Genomic DNA, 18,341 nt, shown 5'->3' with positions numbered 1-18,341 from the left:
TGTATAATATGACAGCTACTGTACTCTAGCTGAAGAACATACGCACATCTAGGTACTTTCCGCAGGTGCGGGAGTTGTAGGCAAACTCATGGAAAACGATGCACAGCTACTGTACTCTAGCCTTCCACCATGAGCATGCATCTGTGTTCCTATGTGTATTTTTTCCTCACACAAATTAATAGTCAACAGTGCAAGACCTTTGCCGTCAATAATAATTAACTTAAGTTTCAATTTAAACAGAAATTGAGCCCCAGCGACTAATACAATTATGATGTCACACACTTACAAAAAAACTGCACCAGTTGGAGACAGAACCTGAAAACACAATGGCAACAACAATATCCAAGGAACAGAATGCCAACCCCAGGCTTTGCGGTAAAAACAGACAACCAACAGTCAGACACCTAGGCTATGGGCTTGTAGTGCTGTCCCCATAGAATTAGAATTCATAGAATGCCATAGTCTGAGGGGCTTAGCACAATCTGATCAGGTGATTCTAATTCTATGGCTTCTCCTCTTCCTAGAGATGCCCAGTTATGCATAGGTGGACTTTTGCACATAAACACAGAATCATATTATTTATTACACGCGCGTAATTACGTCAGTTTCTTTTTGAGCAGATTTCGCCATGGGCTTTGATACGGGAACCTGGCTCACGCCCAGGAGGCAGCCCCGCTTCCAAATCGAATTTAATCAGCCGATGCAAAACTTGCCTACGCGGCCACCCCGGTGAGATTAATCGAACCCCCTCACTGTTTGAGTTAAGAGGGCGCTCCTCCCACACCGTGTTTGCCCGTTCAAGTCACAGACCATATACTAGTGCCCCGCGGCTCAGAATAATCGAATCTGTCCAATATTAGCCTACAGTAAACAACATGGCCAACCGGTGTCCGATTGGTCGGTTCTGTAACGACAATTACCTAGCAGGATTCCGGTGTTATTTTAAGAAAAATAAAGTGATAATATCAGCTTGTTACTGCCTTTAATGTCAGATAATTTATAAATAGTTTCCTTAAAGTTTCACCATTATGGAAATTACTTATTTGAGTTACTACAGTATCCCGCTTGTTTGGAATTCGAGTAGCAACTAGTTAGCTAACATTACCGGCGTTGTGGGGCCATGTAGGAACGTTAACAAGGCTCGAGTCAAAAACGCAATTTGAAAATGAACTGGACAATCGCTTTTAGCTAAAATGTTAACTACCTGGGTAACTTATCATTGAACACTGATTTCTCCAGCTAATCATATTTAGATTACATAACACTTACACTGTGTATCTTTAGCCGTGTAAGGCCTTGGGTTTACGTCCAAGGTTCAAATGACACGAGATATGGCGAAGAGGGGCGGAGTGCCCGCCGTGTGTTAATCGCGCTCCCCCCTCGTCAATCCGCCGCCCAAGCTACAACTAACCTTACCTCGCTGCTTACTTTGGCCTTCCACAACCTGAGCAAAACAAACCAATAAAACAGCAATGGTAATCGATAAAAAACACTCTACAACGGCTCGCTCACAGCCCTATCTTCTTAAACAAGATAATTTAGCTAGGCATTCGACTCGTGTTTGCGTGTGCCCTCTCATATTTAAGTGATTTGCCAGCTAAATCAAGCGGCTAGCAAACTAACTAGCTACTATATGTGACACTAACAACCATAGCTTACCTTACTGAAGCAATGTTGTTTATTTTTCAAATACGTTATTTTTGTGTACAATCTTCATTCATTCAATATTTTGTGAATGATTAAAAATATTGTATGTATTATTTCCCCCCTCTCCTACGGTCACTGCGTGTTGATGTCTTGTCGGCTCGCTACTCTTGTTGTTTGTGTTTTCAGAGAAAGATGGCCGTTCTACTCGCACCACGTGACTTTACATTGACTTGCGTTACTAGTGGTTGTTGACCAGTGTTTAGGTATATCGGTATACTATTGTAAGATGAATCACCCCGTTTGCACAGCATGTATAACTTAGCATACACAACATGTATAATTCTTGTCAATTTGGTTGAAGCTAATAACGCCTTTTTTAAGTGCTCGCAAGTGGTTGTAGTGGGTCCGTAATCGATCCACATACGAAACACCGCACTGTGCATCGCTTATTAGGCAGCCGAAAGTGAGCGTTATATCTGCTTCACTATCCGCTGCCTAGGCTATAATGCACGCGTGTTGTTTACATGGGGGGCTGCGCCTGCAAATTTGTAACAGATAACTATCGCACCGATTCAATCGAACCATTTGATTTGAAAAGTCACTCTGGTCAGACTGCAACGTTGTTTTAATTTCTCGAGCAGTCAGAGGGTGGCGCAATATTACTTTTAATAATTCCCTGTTGGAGGAGAACGTTGTCATTATGAAATGATTACTTCCGGGGCACCTCTGTGTTTCCGGACGTTCATAGTCAGGTTGAAAGTCTCCAGCACGATAGACGAAAAATAAGAATAATTTGGTACGGCGGTGATGATGGACCCCATAGAGTACACCCTACGCAAGCGTCTCCCCAGGAAGCTGCCCAAGCGCCGCAACGACGTGTACGTCAACATGAAGACAGACTTCCGGGCCCAGCTGGCCCGCTGCCAAAAGCTGCTGGAAGGAGGAGGCCACGGAGAGATCTGTGTCCACGGTCTGGGCCTGGCCATCAACAGGGCCATCAACATTGCCCTGCAGCTCCAGGCCAGTAGCCAGGGGGCGCTACAGCTGGCAGCCAACACGTGCGCGCTCCCGGAATAACTCTGCTATTCATATCAATGTGTTCTACCCAGACCCACAGTGACCCAAAACACAACTATCGTCCCTAGCTTGGATATGGCTAACTACCTCCATTGATGTGTCTGTAATATCGTACTGATGGAGTCTAGTCATATCAGGGGTACACTTATTCCATCCACCTGCAGTGGTTAAAACTGACAGTGTTGTTTAGATGCAGGGAGAATTATCTATGAACTATTGGAATCTCTTTCTCAGTTTTGTTACATATTTTGTCATGCATGATGTCAGTCAGAGTAGTGTATTTGTCAGTATCAAGAGTGTGTTGTTTCATTGCATCGTCATTTCCAGACAATCCCTTACTGCCTGAAACAAACTCCCATAGGAAATGGGACAGACCACACACCAACTCATGCAAGCTACAATACACCTCTTCCACATGTGGGAATATGTTTAATCTCTGAAAAGGTTGTGGATTTGAATCTTTCATAAAATGTATTTGTTACACGTTTTTTGTTTCTTGTGATAACACTGAATATTATTTGACCATGGGAAATAAGTAATATTTCAGTCATTTCTGGTCAAATTTAAGTTTACAAACTAAGTCTGGGCATGAGACATGCCAATCATGTGTTTTACATACCGATTCCATACATTCAAATCTAGCTCTGTCGAAGAGTCAATAAATGTTTATTTTTTATTTGACTTTTGGCCACATTTTGTTTTTTAGCTTCAGTATTTGAACATGTATATACAGTATTTATTGTATATTTTCAATCAAATTTTTTTATGTGCCATAAAATAAAATTAGAAAAGTACTGAAGTTAATAAAACATTAAAGTGCAAAACTATAATCCGGTCATTTTTACAGGTATAGTAACAGTGAATTTCCACTAGGTGACAATAGAATGCTTCATTTGCACAATGCATGTTTCAGGTATGCGAAACTATTGAACCATGATTTGAGTTTGAAATTTGACAATACACATGTTTTCTACCTGAATTAATTTGAACTGTTGCTAAGTATGCAACCCCAAAACAAGGCTTTCTTTCAACACCAGATATATCTGGACTTCAAAAGAGAGGCACTTATCACACAGACAAACTTCCTCTTGCATTGTTTTCATCCATCCTTTTAATCTAAGAATAATATTTTGTATTTAAATACCAAATGGCAGTGTAATAGAAGGGACAAAACATCTGAAACAAACAGGAAAAAACATGTACAAACATCAGCAACGTGCCTGCAAGACTTTTAATACGGGAAACAAAACACAGGAGGAAAAAAACTAATCCAGAAATTGGAAGAATCCCCAACGTCAGCGACTCCAAAGGTTCCCAGGATTGCGCTTGATTGGCTGCTGCTTGAATGAAGGCGAGAGAGAGGCATGCAGGATGTTCATCATGAGAACCAATCAATATTTTTCCTGGCAGTCATGCTATCTGCGTCGAAGCTCTATTTGAGTGCTGGTCTGCATAAACCAGACACTGATAATCACAGCATAGCTTCGGAGTTCTCACGTAAGCCCCCCTCTCCCTCTTCCGCTCAATCTTTTCCTCCTTCAACCGACAGAACCTCTGCTTCTGTTTCTTCCCCCCCCCTCTAGTCCATTCAATAGGGTTATAAGGAGTTGTATAAAACTCATTCATACAGGTACTCTCTCACACATACAGTACATACAAACACAGATCATTTCTTCTACAAAGGGTAACAGACAGTGAACAGTTGGATATTGACTTGTACAAATATCTTAACAACAATGTTCAGTGGTGGTATACAGTAATTATGGTCAATCGTTAGAGCTCAACTGTGGTCTCCAGCTCCTAGTTACAGTATATCTCTCATAATACTATAGTCCTGACAGTAACTGCAGCTTAAAAGTAAAAATATAAATCTCTATAAATAAGTAATTACATTAGCAATATAAAATACATATAAGGACACTGATAGACAGCAGTTGGAAAAGTGTTGTGTTTTAAGAACGAGGCAGGTGGTGTTTGAAGAGTTTGTGGTACAGGCTAGGAGGCCCCCTCATTCTGGTATTTGATAGGCAGTCAATGACAGTTGAGTAGAACTCCAACAAGGTGTCATCATGTGCAATCTGTGTCGATTACGCGGGCTTGGCGATGAGAACTCACATTCCATTGCAGTAGGGGCCACAGAATTACACTCATGCTAAAAGACATACAGACACACACAAAGTGCTGAAGACTGCCCATTAAAGAGCTGTGGAGCTGTGTATTCTGTAGGCCCCATTCATTTTCGGCGTGTGATTTCTTAACCACATACTTCCCTCATCTCCATGTTCAAGGTGCTACCTGCTCTTTTCCTTTTAAAGTCCAATAGGAACTGTTCTGTCCATATAGCTTCATTCTCTCCTGTGAAGATCTGGTCCACACTCATCTTTTAGAGTTCTACCTGGCAACAAGCAGGGTCAATAGTGTCAGATCCCACCCCTTGCCTCGGGAAGCTCCAATCAACTCGGCCCCGCCTCGGAGAGCCCCAATAAGCTGCCGCCCTAGTGGCAGACGGGCGCGTTGGACAGCAAGAGCTGCAGCTTGCCTCGCAGGAAGTTGACGTGGACCTGGAGCAGCTCTGAAGCAGACGACACCCGCCATGTCTCCTCTCCTCCAGGCACTCCTCCTGCTGGAGGGGTGCACTCCTGACAGGAAGACAGGAGAAGAAATATGTCAGTATTAGGGTTGGACAGTATCTAGATGTTCCTACCATCATATCGTTTCTGTACCATACCGGGGTATATGGTATTACCGGATGTGCACACAAGGGGCGCTCTTTCTTAGAAAATGTACTTTTTTTTTTACACACAAAATGTATTTAGGCAACATGGATCTTAATCCAGGAGGGGATTGATGGTCTCTGCTGTAACCAATAACTTTGATCTTGCCATCTAGCCACTTAGCTAGCAAGTTAGCAAACCAAATGCATAGCTGGAGCCCTGAGTTGGATATCATTTATTTGGCATATCTTAGATAATTTATTTATAAGCAGTGGCATAACACGCACTACCGGAGCCCCCCGTCAGTATGTCTAAATACCCCAGTATATGGTATATCGCCCAAGCCTGGTCAGTATACACAAAATGGAGTAGCCTACTGGGTTTTGTTCACTTGGCAAAAACCAGAAGAAAACTGTCCGAAACGGCGAGAAACGGGGAGATTCCATCTGAACTTGTCCAAGAAGCGCTTGTTTTCTTTTTCCGTGGTACAACATTTCGCTACAGTGTACCCTAATGAACACAACCATGAAATCAATATTTAAAAAATGACACATGCCACTAGACACTAGACTGGATGGAAAGATTAAAAATAAATAAAAAAAGATTTAAAAAATAAAGATTAAAAAAATATCCCCATGATGAAGGAATATCAGCAGTATTTCAGCAGTATTTCACCAAGGTACAAGCCTAGGGCGCTGTTAGATTTGATGTCTATACTATGAAAGCTCTGCAGTAACCCTTAAGCCTGAAAGGACAGATGGAATGACTGGAGCTAATTTTGTCTTTCCATGGCCTTGGTGTATACCCAGTAAACTCTGCCTGCCAGTTAGTGCCCCAACTCACTGGTGGATGTGAGTGTGGTTGTTGTCATTTCTGCTACTATCTAAGAACCACCGCCCCCGAGGGGATTCTCTGAATTTCTCTACCTAACAGTCCCTTACGCTCTTAGAAAAACAGGTTCCAAAAGGGTTCTTTGGCTGTCCCCATAGGAGAACCCTTTTTGGTTCCAGTAAGAACCCTTTTTGGTTCCATGTGGAACCCTTTTGGATTCCATGTGGAACCCTTTTGGATTCCATGTGGAACCCTCTGTGGAAAGGGTTCTACAGTACATGGAACCCAAAAGAATTCTACCTGGAACCAAAAGCGGTTCTTCAAAGAATTCTCCTATAGGGACAGCCGAAGAACCCTTTTAGGTTCTAGATAACACCTTTTTTCCCCCAAAGAGCGTACAGTCAGCATGACACAGCTATCCATCAGCAGCAAGCTCCAACCACTGTGTGGGAATAGCAGTAACTGGGTCATTCAGGTTAAACATTGCGTGTCTCTAGGAATGCATCTGGACAGGGCCCAAAGTGAACATAAGATAGTGACCATTCATTCCTATGCATTCCTATGCTTGTCTGCAATAGCAACTTCCACAAGCCCTTGCACTTTTATTCCCTGACCTGGCTCACCTGGATGTTGAGGCTGCGCAGCACCTTTCCTATTCTGAAGATGTTTATGAGGCTGTTGTCTATGTGGCTTTGCAACGCTGTGTTGGTGACGGAGGCTCGTAGCGAGCCAATGGCCTGGTTTAACAGCCACAGGCCAGACTGTACCTCCTGAGCTTGCTCCAGTGCCTACAAAAACACACAGAGACAGACATAGTTCACCAGTTGACCAGAGCCATGTGGTTTAGGTTGAAACATCAATGCCCAAACTCTCTCCATGTGGCTCTGCAATGAGATAACAGGATATACTGCTGATCTGATAACAGTAGAGCACATTCTTAGGTAGACTGGTTCTTCTTCTTGGAGAGAGAGCGAGAGAGAGAGGGAGACTGTTGTTACTTACATTTTTTCTCTCCCAGACGCTGAAGTCTACTTTGGTTTGGGGAACAGTGACGGGCTCTGGAAGACCACATCCTTCTTTACAAGTCAGCTGAGGGAGGGAGCGGGAGATGGATGGAGAAAAGAAACAGGGCAAGAAAAAATTGATAGAAAATAAGAGAGATGTGTGAGATGAAATGTAACTATCACTATCACTGTAAAAAGCACCAGTTCATGGCCAGGGCCCGTATTCATAAAGGGTGAATATGAATGCTGATTAAGGATCAGTTTTCCTCTTAAAGCTCGCACAAATCGCACCGAATGTGGATCTCGCGTTCGTCTGCGTGGTGTCCGCACTGTGTTTTAGGGACCACCGGCTGTAAAGGTCCGACCTCCGTTATTTTTCATGCGACTCTACATGTGAAATCGGTGCACACTCAGTTCACAAATGATATTCAGAGTACTCTCAGCCAGCGAACTCTATTGGTGTGTCTGAGCCATAAGATTATAAAGAACTGAAAAGGGGGGAGGGGGCCATGATCTCAGATAAGCACTCCTACTTTTAGACGATTTATTAATAAGGGCTCAGACCAGACCAGACTAGACCAGACCAGACCAGACCAGACTAGACTAGACCAGACCAGACCAGACCAGACATGGATGTGGTGTGTCTCTCACCATGGCTGCTTGGGCATCTCTGGCCTCTTCAATGAAGTGTTTTAGAACCCGCAGGTCACAGATCGGCCGCAGGGGGGACGGTAGGCCTGGTCTGGTCCACTCCAACAGCATCAGCAGGAACGTAAAGAGTCCTACACACACACACAGAGAGGGGCTTCAGCAAACACACTATCAACACTCCATACCATTATCAGCCATAACCAATATGTAGCTTAACCCATAAACAATATGGAAAACATGTTATCTAAGGGGTAGGGGCAAGGGGTGGATTTGAGCAAGGCTGACTAATTACGTATAGACTACATGTGTCTGTATTTGGGTGAGTCAAATGCAATCATGCTCTGGCACTAGTATTGAGCACAAGAGGGACTCTGGATGTTATTTATCCTGTATGTTAGCAGGGAGTCATATTGCATGTTGCATCACTACACAAGGAGCTCCAACACTACTAATACTGATGCAAAGAATGTCTTTCTTCATATATATATATGCCAATGAATGAATAGCTGTGTTCAGGCTTTTAAACTCTCATTAAATACATGCCATTGGCTTGGAGCTATGTATGCTAGCCTATGCATGTAGGTGTCATCCCCTCTCTACCCAGACCTCTCTGGTTCTATTAGTCTCTCCCAGTTCTGTTTACATCCATCTGTCCCAAGTTGAATCCCTTTTCCCTGCCTCTCATCCTCTGTAGCATCCCCTCCCCCATCTCCTTGCCACATATTTTGAGCCCATCCCATGGGCCTTTGCAACCCCCCTGTGAACCTAGGAGCAACATACTAACCACCCAGTCACAGGAGCTACCCCTAAGTCAAACCCATACTCTGACGTCTGAACTGTTCTTTCCTGCTCTGACCGTGCTGCTGTAGCACGGGCTGGGCCTCTCAGCACACTGCTGTAGCACGGGCTGGGCCTCTCAGCACACTACTGTAGCACGGGCTGGGCCTCTCAGCACACTACTGTAGCACGGGCTGGGTCTCTCAGCACACTACTGTAACTATGTTCTCCACTGCTTGCCTCTTCACTCAAGACAAACTAGTGTTGTTCTATTCAGGCCAAGATTATTTATTTTACACTGTAGAAGAATAACTGTTTGAATTGGGTGTTACTTGGTATTCTTGACCTGCAAGCAATGCAATGGGTCAAGGTTACTTGTGATCTGTCATCCAGAACATGAGATCAGACATGGTCCTGGACACACAGAGTGGCTAGTATTCCAGCACAATGCTGCTGTACACAGCACATAACAGTGCTTTTGTGGAAATCTGCTGTCTATGTATTCCTGAACTTCATGCATACTGGCTCATGTGTGCTCTTAGAGTGTATGCATTTTGTGGTATTTCTAGTGACAGCCTGGTAAAAATGGGCTCAACAGTGATGTATGCATTATGGAAATCGTTTACCATTTAAGAACCAAATGGAAGCAAACAGAGCAAAACAAGAGTTTGTATTGGGCAAATCAGGTAAGTCCCTCCCTGTTTCGTTCTGTTTGCTTACGTTTAAGAAACGTTTAGCAACAGAATCGGCGGAATGAATACACCCCCGGCCTTTCCACGTGTTCAGTCTCGCACGGACCTCTCCTAGAGCAAACTGTTCCATAATAATTGTGGTAAACCCTATGTGTTACACATGACAGTTCAATGTAGTTGTTCAGGTCATATAACTGCCTTCATTTTTCTGGACCCCAGGAAGAGTAATGGGGATCCATAATAAATACAAATATGGACATCGTGCTGAATGAGCTCTTTCACTGACGCAGTAAAATGCTACAGATTACAGACAGCTCTCCAAGGCTGCCTCGTGTCAGGCTGAGCACTGGTAGCCTCCGCAGCTGTTTCCCCAAAAAGATTCTTCAGTAAAATGTTTGCCAATTATTTGGGTTTAGCCTTTAGTTGTCTAAACATAGAAAGTTGGCTTATCAACCAAGATTTTTTTTAAACTCAGATAATAAAAGATTTTCTTAGACCATTGATGTTTTTAAAAAACAATGTTGGCTGTGGGGAGGACAAAGAGGACTCACAGAGATCCCTTTTAAGGGTCAGAGGAAATGCCCCCTCTAACCCTAACCCTCTCTCAGGGTCTTCACCCTGTGTGTACATAAAACCCCTTTATGTTGTCTGTCTGTGTTGTCCCCTGTGTCATACTTAGGGTTGGAAAGGGAGGGTATATTACTGGGAACTTTCTATGTTTACCAGTAAACTACCAGAACTTTGGCATCTTTCAAGGATTTATGTAATCTATTACAAGACATCTAGTGTCTCTTTTGGGTACTTCCAATTTTTTACAGATGTCTGTAATTGTCTCTGGCTCTTTGTGTGGTCTCATCACATGTAAAATATACTGAACAAAAATATAAACGCACCATGAACATTTCAACAATTTTACTGAGTTACAGTTCATATCAGGAAATCAGTCAATTGAAATAAATGCATTAGGCCCTAATCTATGGATTTCACATGACTGGGAATAGAGATATGCATCTCTTGATCACAGATGCCTTAAAAAATGAGGTAGTGGCGTGGATCAGAAAACCAGTCAGTATCTGGTGTGACCACCATTTGCCTCATGCAGCGTGACACCTCTCCTTCGCATAGAGTTGATCAGGCTGTTGATTGTGGCATGTGGAATGTTGTCCCACTCCTCTTCAATGGCTGTGCGAAGTTGCTGGATATTGGTGGGAACTGGAACATGCTGACGTACACGTCGATACAGAGCATCCCATACATGCTTAATGGGTGACATGTCTAGTGAGTGTGCAGGCCATGGAAGAACTGGGACATTTTCAGCTTCCAGGAATTGTGCATAGATCCTTGCGACGTGGGGCGGTGCATTAGGCCGGGCATTTGTTCACAACGTTGACATCAGCAAGCCGCTCGCCCACATGACACCATACACGTGGTCGGCGGTTGTGAGGCTGGTTGGACGTAGTGCCAAATTCTCTAAAACTATGTTGAAGGCGGATTATGGTAGATAAATGAACATTCAATTCTCTGGCAACAGCTCTGGTGGACATTCCTGCAGTCAGCATGCCAATTGTGTGCTCCCTCAAATTTGTGTTGTGTGACAAAAATGCACAGTTTAGAGTGGCCTTTTATTGTCCCCAGCACAAGGTGCACCTGTGTAATGATCATGCCGTTTAATCAGCTTCGTGATATGCCACACCTGTCAGGTGAATGGATTATCTTGGCAAAGGAGAAATGCTCACCAACAGGGATGTAAACAAATGTGCACAACATTTTAGAGAAATATGCTTTTTGTGCGTATGGAACATTTCTGGAATATTTATTTCAGCTCATTAAACATGGGTCCAACACTATACAAGTTGTGTTTATATTTTTGTTCAGTGTATATTAAATAATGAAATAAGATGATTTTCAAACAACTTGAATGACAAAGCTGTAAAACATTATCCCATCAACTTAGTGAATACCATTGGTGTTTAATATGAGGGTTTCAGCATATTGTTTTTTTAACACACTTTTATTTATTTTATAAATAAAAGTGTGTTTTTATGTTTTATGAATAACCACATTGTCCATCTATTAGAAACTCATGGACAATATGGACTGATATAAAAAAAATTATGCTATATATGAATACTTTAAAAAAAAGTTAATCACGTATAAATTACCAAAGTTACAATAGATTGCCATAGACTTTCTGTTAATTACCAAAACTACTAAAAGTTCTGGTAACTTTGGTAAACTACCGATAGCTTTGCAACCCTAGTCGTAACTAAGTCAGCTATAAGCACTAGCTGCGGTGATATGGTCGCATGCTTCTAAAGTAATGCTGATTATCTGTGTCACATAGTGGAACCCCACACTGGTTCTTTGGAGACAAAGAAATTAGGCCAGCAGCAGCGTGTGTGTGTTTAAGTGTGCGTGTGTGTGTGTGTGTGCATGGTACTTAGAGACACGATGTAATGACAAGACAAACAAAAGTATGGATTACACTCATATAACCTTACACCCCATTCCAGTCTGAGAGGTTGTAGGTGGTTTGGAAAGAGCAGCATAGCCAACCTCATAACTGACCTCCTCTAGGGTTGAATGTCTGAATTCCACACTTTTCAATCACTATGTTTAACAAGTTGATTAGTGTGACCGCCCGACCTTTGCCGACCTATGTGTGAGACTGATTGCGTGTCCTCCCTATGCCCCCCCATGCCCCCACACTCACTCACTCCCAGACTCCCTCACTGACTGACAACGCTGACCCATAGACTACTCTGCCTGCCTGCCTGTCTGCCAGTCACGTGCTGAGCACAGGGACTCTGGAGTCCAGGAAGCTGGCCAAAGTGAAAGGTAACAGAACCTGTGCCAGCAGCACCAAATGCCAAGATTTGACTTCTATTTTTTGCCATTCTAGGGTCTAGTTCTGTGCTGTGCACTGATGGTGAACCTTGGCAAGCACCAGACACAGAGTGGCAGATTAATCTCTCAAAGGTCACCTAGCTGTCAGTGATGCTCTCGTTTGAGACGATTTCATTCCTACTCTTGACGTTTAATAAATCAAATGACTTCTACATGACACTGGTTCATTCTCAAGGTGAACTCAACACTTCAATCCAATTGGGAAGAGTGACAGATAAATGATGTATAACAACCTACTACACTGCCAGCCTTTTCTCTTAGAGGTGAACTCAACACTTCAATCCCATTGGGAAGAGTGACAGATATAGGATGTATAACAACCTACTACACAGCCAGCCTTGTCTCTTAGACTGAAAGTGCAAAGTTGTGAGTAATCAGCAAGCAGGTCACACTGATGTGACATCATTTCCTGTGAGGAATCCCAATGTAATGCAAAGTCAAAGGGTGGAATCCTGGACTTCCTCTATGGAAATCCCTTGTCTGTTAAATCATCCTTAGAGAAATGTAAAGTCATCCCATTCTAACATTAATCAGCATTAACTTGAAGCCTGTCACTTCCTTGCTGCCTCGACATTGCAGTCATGCTACAGTTAACTAACAGGAAACACATCCATAGCCTTACTCATGATAAGTAAGAAGTAGCATTGTCAGAGCAGGAACGGCCCATAGGGCAGGAGCCTCTCTCCTGTTTCTGTCTGTAGCTTGAGCCAACTGGATGTACAAGTATACCCCCTGGACAGGATACTGAGCCTTCTATCGCAGGGCAGGGCTTTACCCCCAATCCATCAGTTCAACCTTCCAATCTCAGGGATGACACTAACCACAAGGCCACTGAGTTGGTACTCATGGAAAGGTCATGGGTAAAAAAGTACTGTGCATATGTCAACCATGAGTACCTTCTGATTAAATCAATCGATCAATCAATAAAATGTATTTTTTTTAAACTACACAAAATCCCAAACTGTTTGAGCTGGAACGGCGGAGATATTGCGCGTCCATGCTTCGCCTCACTTGACTATTGATATAGGGGACTTTACGCACGTAGTTGTCCCATTCTCTGTCAAAACCTAGATGTGAAAATAAACTACATTTACTGTAATAAAGTTCCTTTAGGAAAGCATAATTTGAAAGCCAAAATTAAAACGTGGTTGAAATGCTGATATGTACATTTAGCAGACGCTCTTATTCAGAGCGACTATGGTTACGTTCCTTGCCCAAGGGCACATCGACAGAATTTAGGCTCCACATTATTTGGGCTGTATAATATGTATAGCCTCCTTATTAGTCGTACCAGAAAATGTGACTTTAGCAGACTATTTCGTTTATAGCATACCAAGTAATTAGAAAACGGTCTTACCTCGACTTGAATTGTGGAACATTCGCAAAGCAGTGATGTGTCGTTTAAACACATTGCGCGAAATAATAACATCTGTTCACCCACTCCTCAACATGCAAAAGCCATCGGTCCATTAAAAATTCCCAACCATGCCCAGTGTACTGGTTCGTATTCTCCAGGTGCTGAATGCGAGGAGCTTAGTGCTGGGTAGGTGCGTCTACCAGTCAGAGCCAAATATAGGCTACAGTAAGTAGCCTCCTCACCGGAGCAACGATCTATCAGGCTTTTCATCACTGCTTTGGCAAGTCACTAAAACGCGTATTTACCTCCCCTCAGCAAAGCGATAAGGCCATACAGCCGATTGGGATGAGCGCACGCTCTTCAGGCCTACGCATCAACACAGACAAGAGCTATAAAACCTCAACTCAGGTCGTCCTTTGCCAAACCATGAAAATATTCAACTTCAGTAGAATAAAACTAAAGCATTACTAGTTACTCACTGGGTGGCAACTCCATATCGGAATCTGCATAGTCCCTCACAGGATCCTCGCCGTTTCGCACATTGGCCCGTCTATTGCCCACTAATTGCAACCCGAAGCTCTTTTATGGTCCCTGGGTTATCCGGTAGGTGTTTCTACAACTGATTCGTGAGATTTTTTTAAAATTGATGACAATGAAAATAAAGTTACGTTGTCCTGTGATGACTATCTGAACGACTTCCTTTGTTTTAGGACATTTATTTTATTATATTGTCATTCAAATAATATCCATGTTTTCAAACAATAGTACCCAAATGTAAATCATGTTATAAAAAAGCAAGCAGGGACTTCCCATTCACAAATCTTCTGATCCCTGTACACATTTTTCACTTGGCTGACTACAATTTCTACAGAAATAACATTGTAAACAATAGATCAAATATTCCTCACTTTTGATTCACTGGACACAGTGACATTCTTTGTAATCCTGTAATGCAAGTGTGCCAGAAGTGCCGGTGCGCCATGGTGCGCTGACAGCCTAGAACATTACCAAATGAAATAGCCTTGTCCTAGATTGTTACTTTAATAATGCCGTTATTTGCATGTTGATGGTATTCCTCAGAGGCCTTTAGCGTCAACATCTTAGAGCTTTGTTGAGACGCAAACACCCCCCACCCAGTTTTGTTGACGCAAGTCTCTAGCGGTTGTCTCCCTGACCTGTAGCTTGCTGTCTAGGAGACACAGCCACGCGTGGCGGGGGTGGAGAGGCATGGAGCCCTGCGAGGTTCCTGTCCAAATACACTATATATACAAAAGTATGTGGACACCCCTACAAATGAGTGGATTCGGCTATTTCAGCCACACCGTTGCTGACAGGTGTATAAAATCGAGCACACAGCCATGCAATCTTCATAAACATACATAGGCAGTAAAATGACTTTCAACGTGGAACATTCATAGGATGCCACATTCCCAACAAGTCAGTTGTTCACATTTCTGCCCTGCTAGAGCTGCCCCAGTCAACTGTAAGTGCTGTTATTGTGAAGTGGAAGCGTCTAAGAGAAACAATGGCTCAGCACCCAAGTGGTAGGCCACACAAGCTCACAGAACAGGACCGGCGAGTGATGAAGTGCGTAAAAATCGTCTGTCCTCGGTTGCAACACTCACTACGAGTTCCAAACTGCTTCTGGAAGTAAAGTCAGCAGAAGAACTGTTCGTCAGGAGCTTCATGAAATGGGTTTCCATGGCCGAGCAGCCGCACACGAGCCTAAGATCACCATGAGCAATGCCAAGGGTTGGCTGGAGTGGTGTAAAGCTCCCCACCATTGGACTCTGGAGCAGTGGAAACGCGTTCTCTGGAGTGACGAATCACGCTTCACCATCTGCCAGTCCACCAGACGAATCTGGGTTTGGCGGATGCCAAGAGAACGCTACCTGCCCAAGTGCACAGTGCCAACTGTAAAGTTTGGTGGAGGAGGAATAATGGTCTGGTGCAGTTTTTCATGGTTCCGGCTAGGCCCCTTAGTTCCAGTGAAGGGAGATCTTAACACTACAGCATACATTCTAGACGATTATGTGCTTCCAACTTTGTTGCACAGTTTGGGGAAGGCCCTTTCCTGTTTCAGCATGTGCACAAAGCGAGGTCCGTACAGAAATGGTTTGTCGAGATCAGTGTGGAAGACCTTGACTGGCCTGCACAGAGCCCTGACCTCAACCCCATCGAACACCTTTGGGATGAATTAGAACGCCTGACCTCATTAATGTTCTTGTGGCTGAATGGAAGCAAGCCCCCGCAGCAATGTTCTAACAACTAGTGGAAAGCCTTCTCGGAAGAGTAGAGGCTGTTATAGCAGCAGAGGGGAGATCAACTCCATATTAATGCTCATGATTTTGGAATGAGATGTTCGGCGAGCAAGTGTCCACATACTTTTGGTCAAGTAGTGTATGTTGGTCACTGTCCTGCACGTTCACAGAAACAGATGACACATCAGCACAATAGGGGGACCAATGTCAATTTCTTTGCTCTCAGATGCAGGAGTTGATGATCCCCTCCTCAATTAACATCAACATGTTAGATACTGGGGAGTGGTGGGGGGACAAAAAAAAACATATTCATGGCCAAACAAGAAGACCTAATTTGGTAGTGTGCACTGTAAAACACTATTTAATATTCTCTCAAGTGATGTAAGACCCGAGGTCCTGTGTTGGCTCCCCTAGATAAATGTCTAAGCTTTAGCTCAATGGGCTAACATAGTTTTCATTTGGATATAGACTAAGACCCTGATTTGATATACAGCCAATCACAGAAGGAGGTCCGAATAGTTTCCTTCTGTTTTGGACTTGGGTTATCGAATAAAGCCTTGTACATAAGCCCTACATTTTATAAGATTATATATGGTTTCATTAAGAAACCGTAATGACATGGTTGTTGCTCAGAACTCCGCCAAATCGTTTGACCTATAGTATGCATAGTATTTGACGTATAGTACGTATAGTACTTGATGCATGTTTGCGGATGGCATTCTTAGAAACGTTTCCTGCTGGTATAGTTCCCTTGTGTTAGTTACAATGAAACAAGTACTCCGCCCTAGTAGTTCTGTACACTCTAAAGATAGTTTTTGTAGGATGACTTTATTACTCCTCTTCATTCCTGGAATAATAGAAGGTCTAAAAGAGTTCCCCTTTTAGCTGAATATGAGATCCTTGTACGTCACAGAGGAAGTAGTGGTATGTTTGAATGTGCCCTATCAGGTGTCTCTGATGCTTAGCGGATCATACTGCCTTACTTAAAGAAATACAGGGAAACCCGATACTGTAGACACATACATGTTCATGTACATTCTATACTGTACAAACGTACTGTAAATGCACCCCCACCCGCATACATGCACGTACACACACAGTGACTATGCTCGTGGCACCACGGGCCAGCTGGTCTACAAGAATACACCCAGTGTTCTGTGAAACATCTGGGTAAATTACTCAAACTACACAAGTCATTTAAGGGTAAATCCCTTTGAATTCAATCAGTTTTTGATAGCACCTCTTTTGATCTGAACTAAACCTTCCATTCATATTTGCCCGTTGTAGAAGTGTTCAGAAAGGGACTTTTTGGAACTGAATGCCAAAACATTAAAATGATGAAGGTGCTCAAAGTTGAGCTGTTTTGCTTATCCCACCATACCATGAGACATCCATGTCTTCATCACTGGAAAAGCTAAACGGTTGACATTGACATAATTTAAAAGCTAACAGACAGGGTTGTCAAAATATTAGAAAATGTGTTTATAAAAAAAAGTTTGTTTAAAAAACAATTGTCATTTTTTACCATTAAACGTCAATTATCTAAAAACTAGTAAATTCTGATTTTTTTCTTTTTTGCATACATTGTAGCTTAGACCTTATTTTAGATCATCTGATGTTTTGGTGTTGTGCCCACCATCGGTTGAGACAACATGCTCTTGAATACAGGGTTGGTGTTGTGTTTTGGCTAATAAATGTACTAAAATGGGAATCAAATGGAAATTTCAACTTTCAGATGCTACCACAAAGATGGTTGGAGATCTACACATCAGAGAATGTTGATTTGAATGGGAATATCTGCTCTTTTAAATTATACTATCAAGCCTCAATATGAAACCTGTTGAAATCATATAAATATAAATAATAGAATACACATTTAAATTGACGTTCGGCGTTAGGTGGACTGGTGGCGATCTTTGTGGTAGTAATTAGAAGTTAACATTTTAATTACATTTCAATGGTGTACCAGCTCAATTGCAGTGGTATGAAGGGATAGACCCATTCTATTAATTATTTTTCTATATAATACCCTGTAGTCAAGAGCTTGTTGTGTCAGAAACCTTAGAAGATGTAAAGTAGGGTCTAAGCTACATCTGCGAATATGAAAAAATCAGACTTTACACTTTTTTTAGATATATGACTTTAAATGTTAATTAAAAAACGTTCCCCCAAGATATTATAAAATAGTTTGACAACCCTGTTTGTAAATGATAAACTTAACCGTTCATCTTTTCCAGTGACAAAGACATGGATGTCTGATGGTATGGTGGGGTATGCAAAATGGGTCAACTTTGAGCACCTTTATCTCCTGAATATCTTGGCATTCAGGTCCAATCATATAGATTGAATCAAATAGATTTACCCTTAAAGCTGAAATTTGTAACTTTTTGGGGCGACCTGACCAAATTCACATAGGAATTTGA

General features: G+C 42.6%; 3 protein-coding genes across 8 annotated transcripts in view; 1 reads left to right on the top strand and 2 right to left on the bottom strand.

Moving 5' to 3' along the window:
• LOC106577760 (GRB10-interacting GYF protein 1-like) overlaps positions 1-1,957 on the bottom strand; it is a 30,137-nt gene extending 28,180 nt beyond the window's left edge. For 2 of the 4 annotated variants that reach the window (XM_014156082.2, XM_014156085.2), the window contains exon 1: positions 1,660-1,957. The gene's annotated coding sequence lies outside the window, so the exon portion shown is untranslated. Of the gene's footprint in view, positions 1-1,269; positions 1,399-1,659 lie in introns of those variants that run through there. The other 2 variants (XM_014156083.2, XM_014156084.2) reach the window with 2 other exon arrangements.
• Positions 1,958-2,376: 419 nt separating this feature from the next.
• On the top strand, positions 2,377-3,405 carry LOC106577764 (ribonuclease P protein subunit p20). Its single transcript, XM_014156091.2, has one exon. The coding sequence runs from the start codon at positions 2,455-2,457 to the stop codon at positions 2,722-2,724; it is 270 nt and encodes an 89-aa protein (XP_014011566.2). The 5' UTR covers positions 2,377-2,454; the 3' UTR covers positions 2,725-3,405.
• A 538-nt stretch (positions 3,406-3,943) lies between these two features.
• LOC106577763 (erythropoietin) lies at positions 3,944-14,832 on the bottom strand. Of its 3 annotated transcripts, none has more exons than XM_014156090.2 (5): positions 14,566-14,832; positions 7,925-8,055; positions 7,272-7,358; positions 6,893-7,057; positions 3,944-5,363 (listed from the first exon to the last, which is right to left on the bottom strand). In XM_014156090.2, exons 2-5 carry the CDS (start codon positions 8,033-8,035, stop codon positions 5,220-5,222), a joined length of 507 nt encoding a protein of 168 aa, XP_014011565.1. In that variant the 5' UTR covers positions 8,036-8,055; positions 14,566-14,832; the 3' UTR covers positions 3,944-5,219. The 3 variants fall into 3 exon arrangements, with proteins under 3 accessions (XP_014011565.1, XP_014011563.1, XP_014011562.1); XM_014156088.2 differs by lacking the exon at positions 14,566-14,832 and adding an exon at positions 14,137-14,241; XM_014156087.2 differs by lacking the exon at positions 14,566-14,832 and adding an exon at positions 13,658-14,128.
• Positions 14,833-18,341: the final 3,509 nt, after the last annotated feature.

Source organism: Salmo salar, chromosome ssa18 (assembly GCF_905237065.1).
Source record: "Salmo salar chromosome ssa18, Ssal_v3.1, whole genome shotgun sequence".
Classification (NCBI taxonomy): Eukaryota; Metazoa; Chordata; class Actinopteri; order Salmoniformes; family Salmonidae; genus Salmo; species Salmo salar.
The sequence above is the reverse complement of the archived record's forward strand: the minus strand, read 5'-3'. Positions and strand labels throughout refer to the sequence as shown.

Coding starts and splice junctions, on each gene's coding strand:
- LOC106577764 (XM_014156091.2), top strand. CDS start 2,455: ATGATGGACCCCATAGAGTACACCCTACGCAAGCGTCTCCCCAGGAAG.
- LOC106577763 (XM_014156087.2), bottom strand. CDS start 13,679: ATGTTCCACAATTCAAGTCGAG. Junction 8,056..13,657: donor GTTCCACAATTCAAGTCGAG/GTAAGACCGTTT, acceptor GTGTGTGTGTAG/GACTCTTTACGTTCCTGCTG. Junction 7,058..7,271: donor GCGTCTGGGAGAGAAAAAAT/GTAAGTAACAAC, acceptor GTGTTTTTGTAG/GCACTGGAGCAAGCTCAGGA.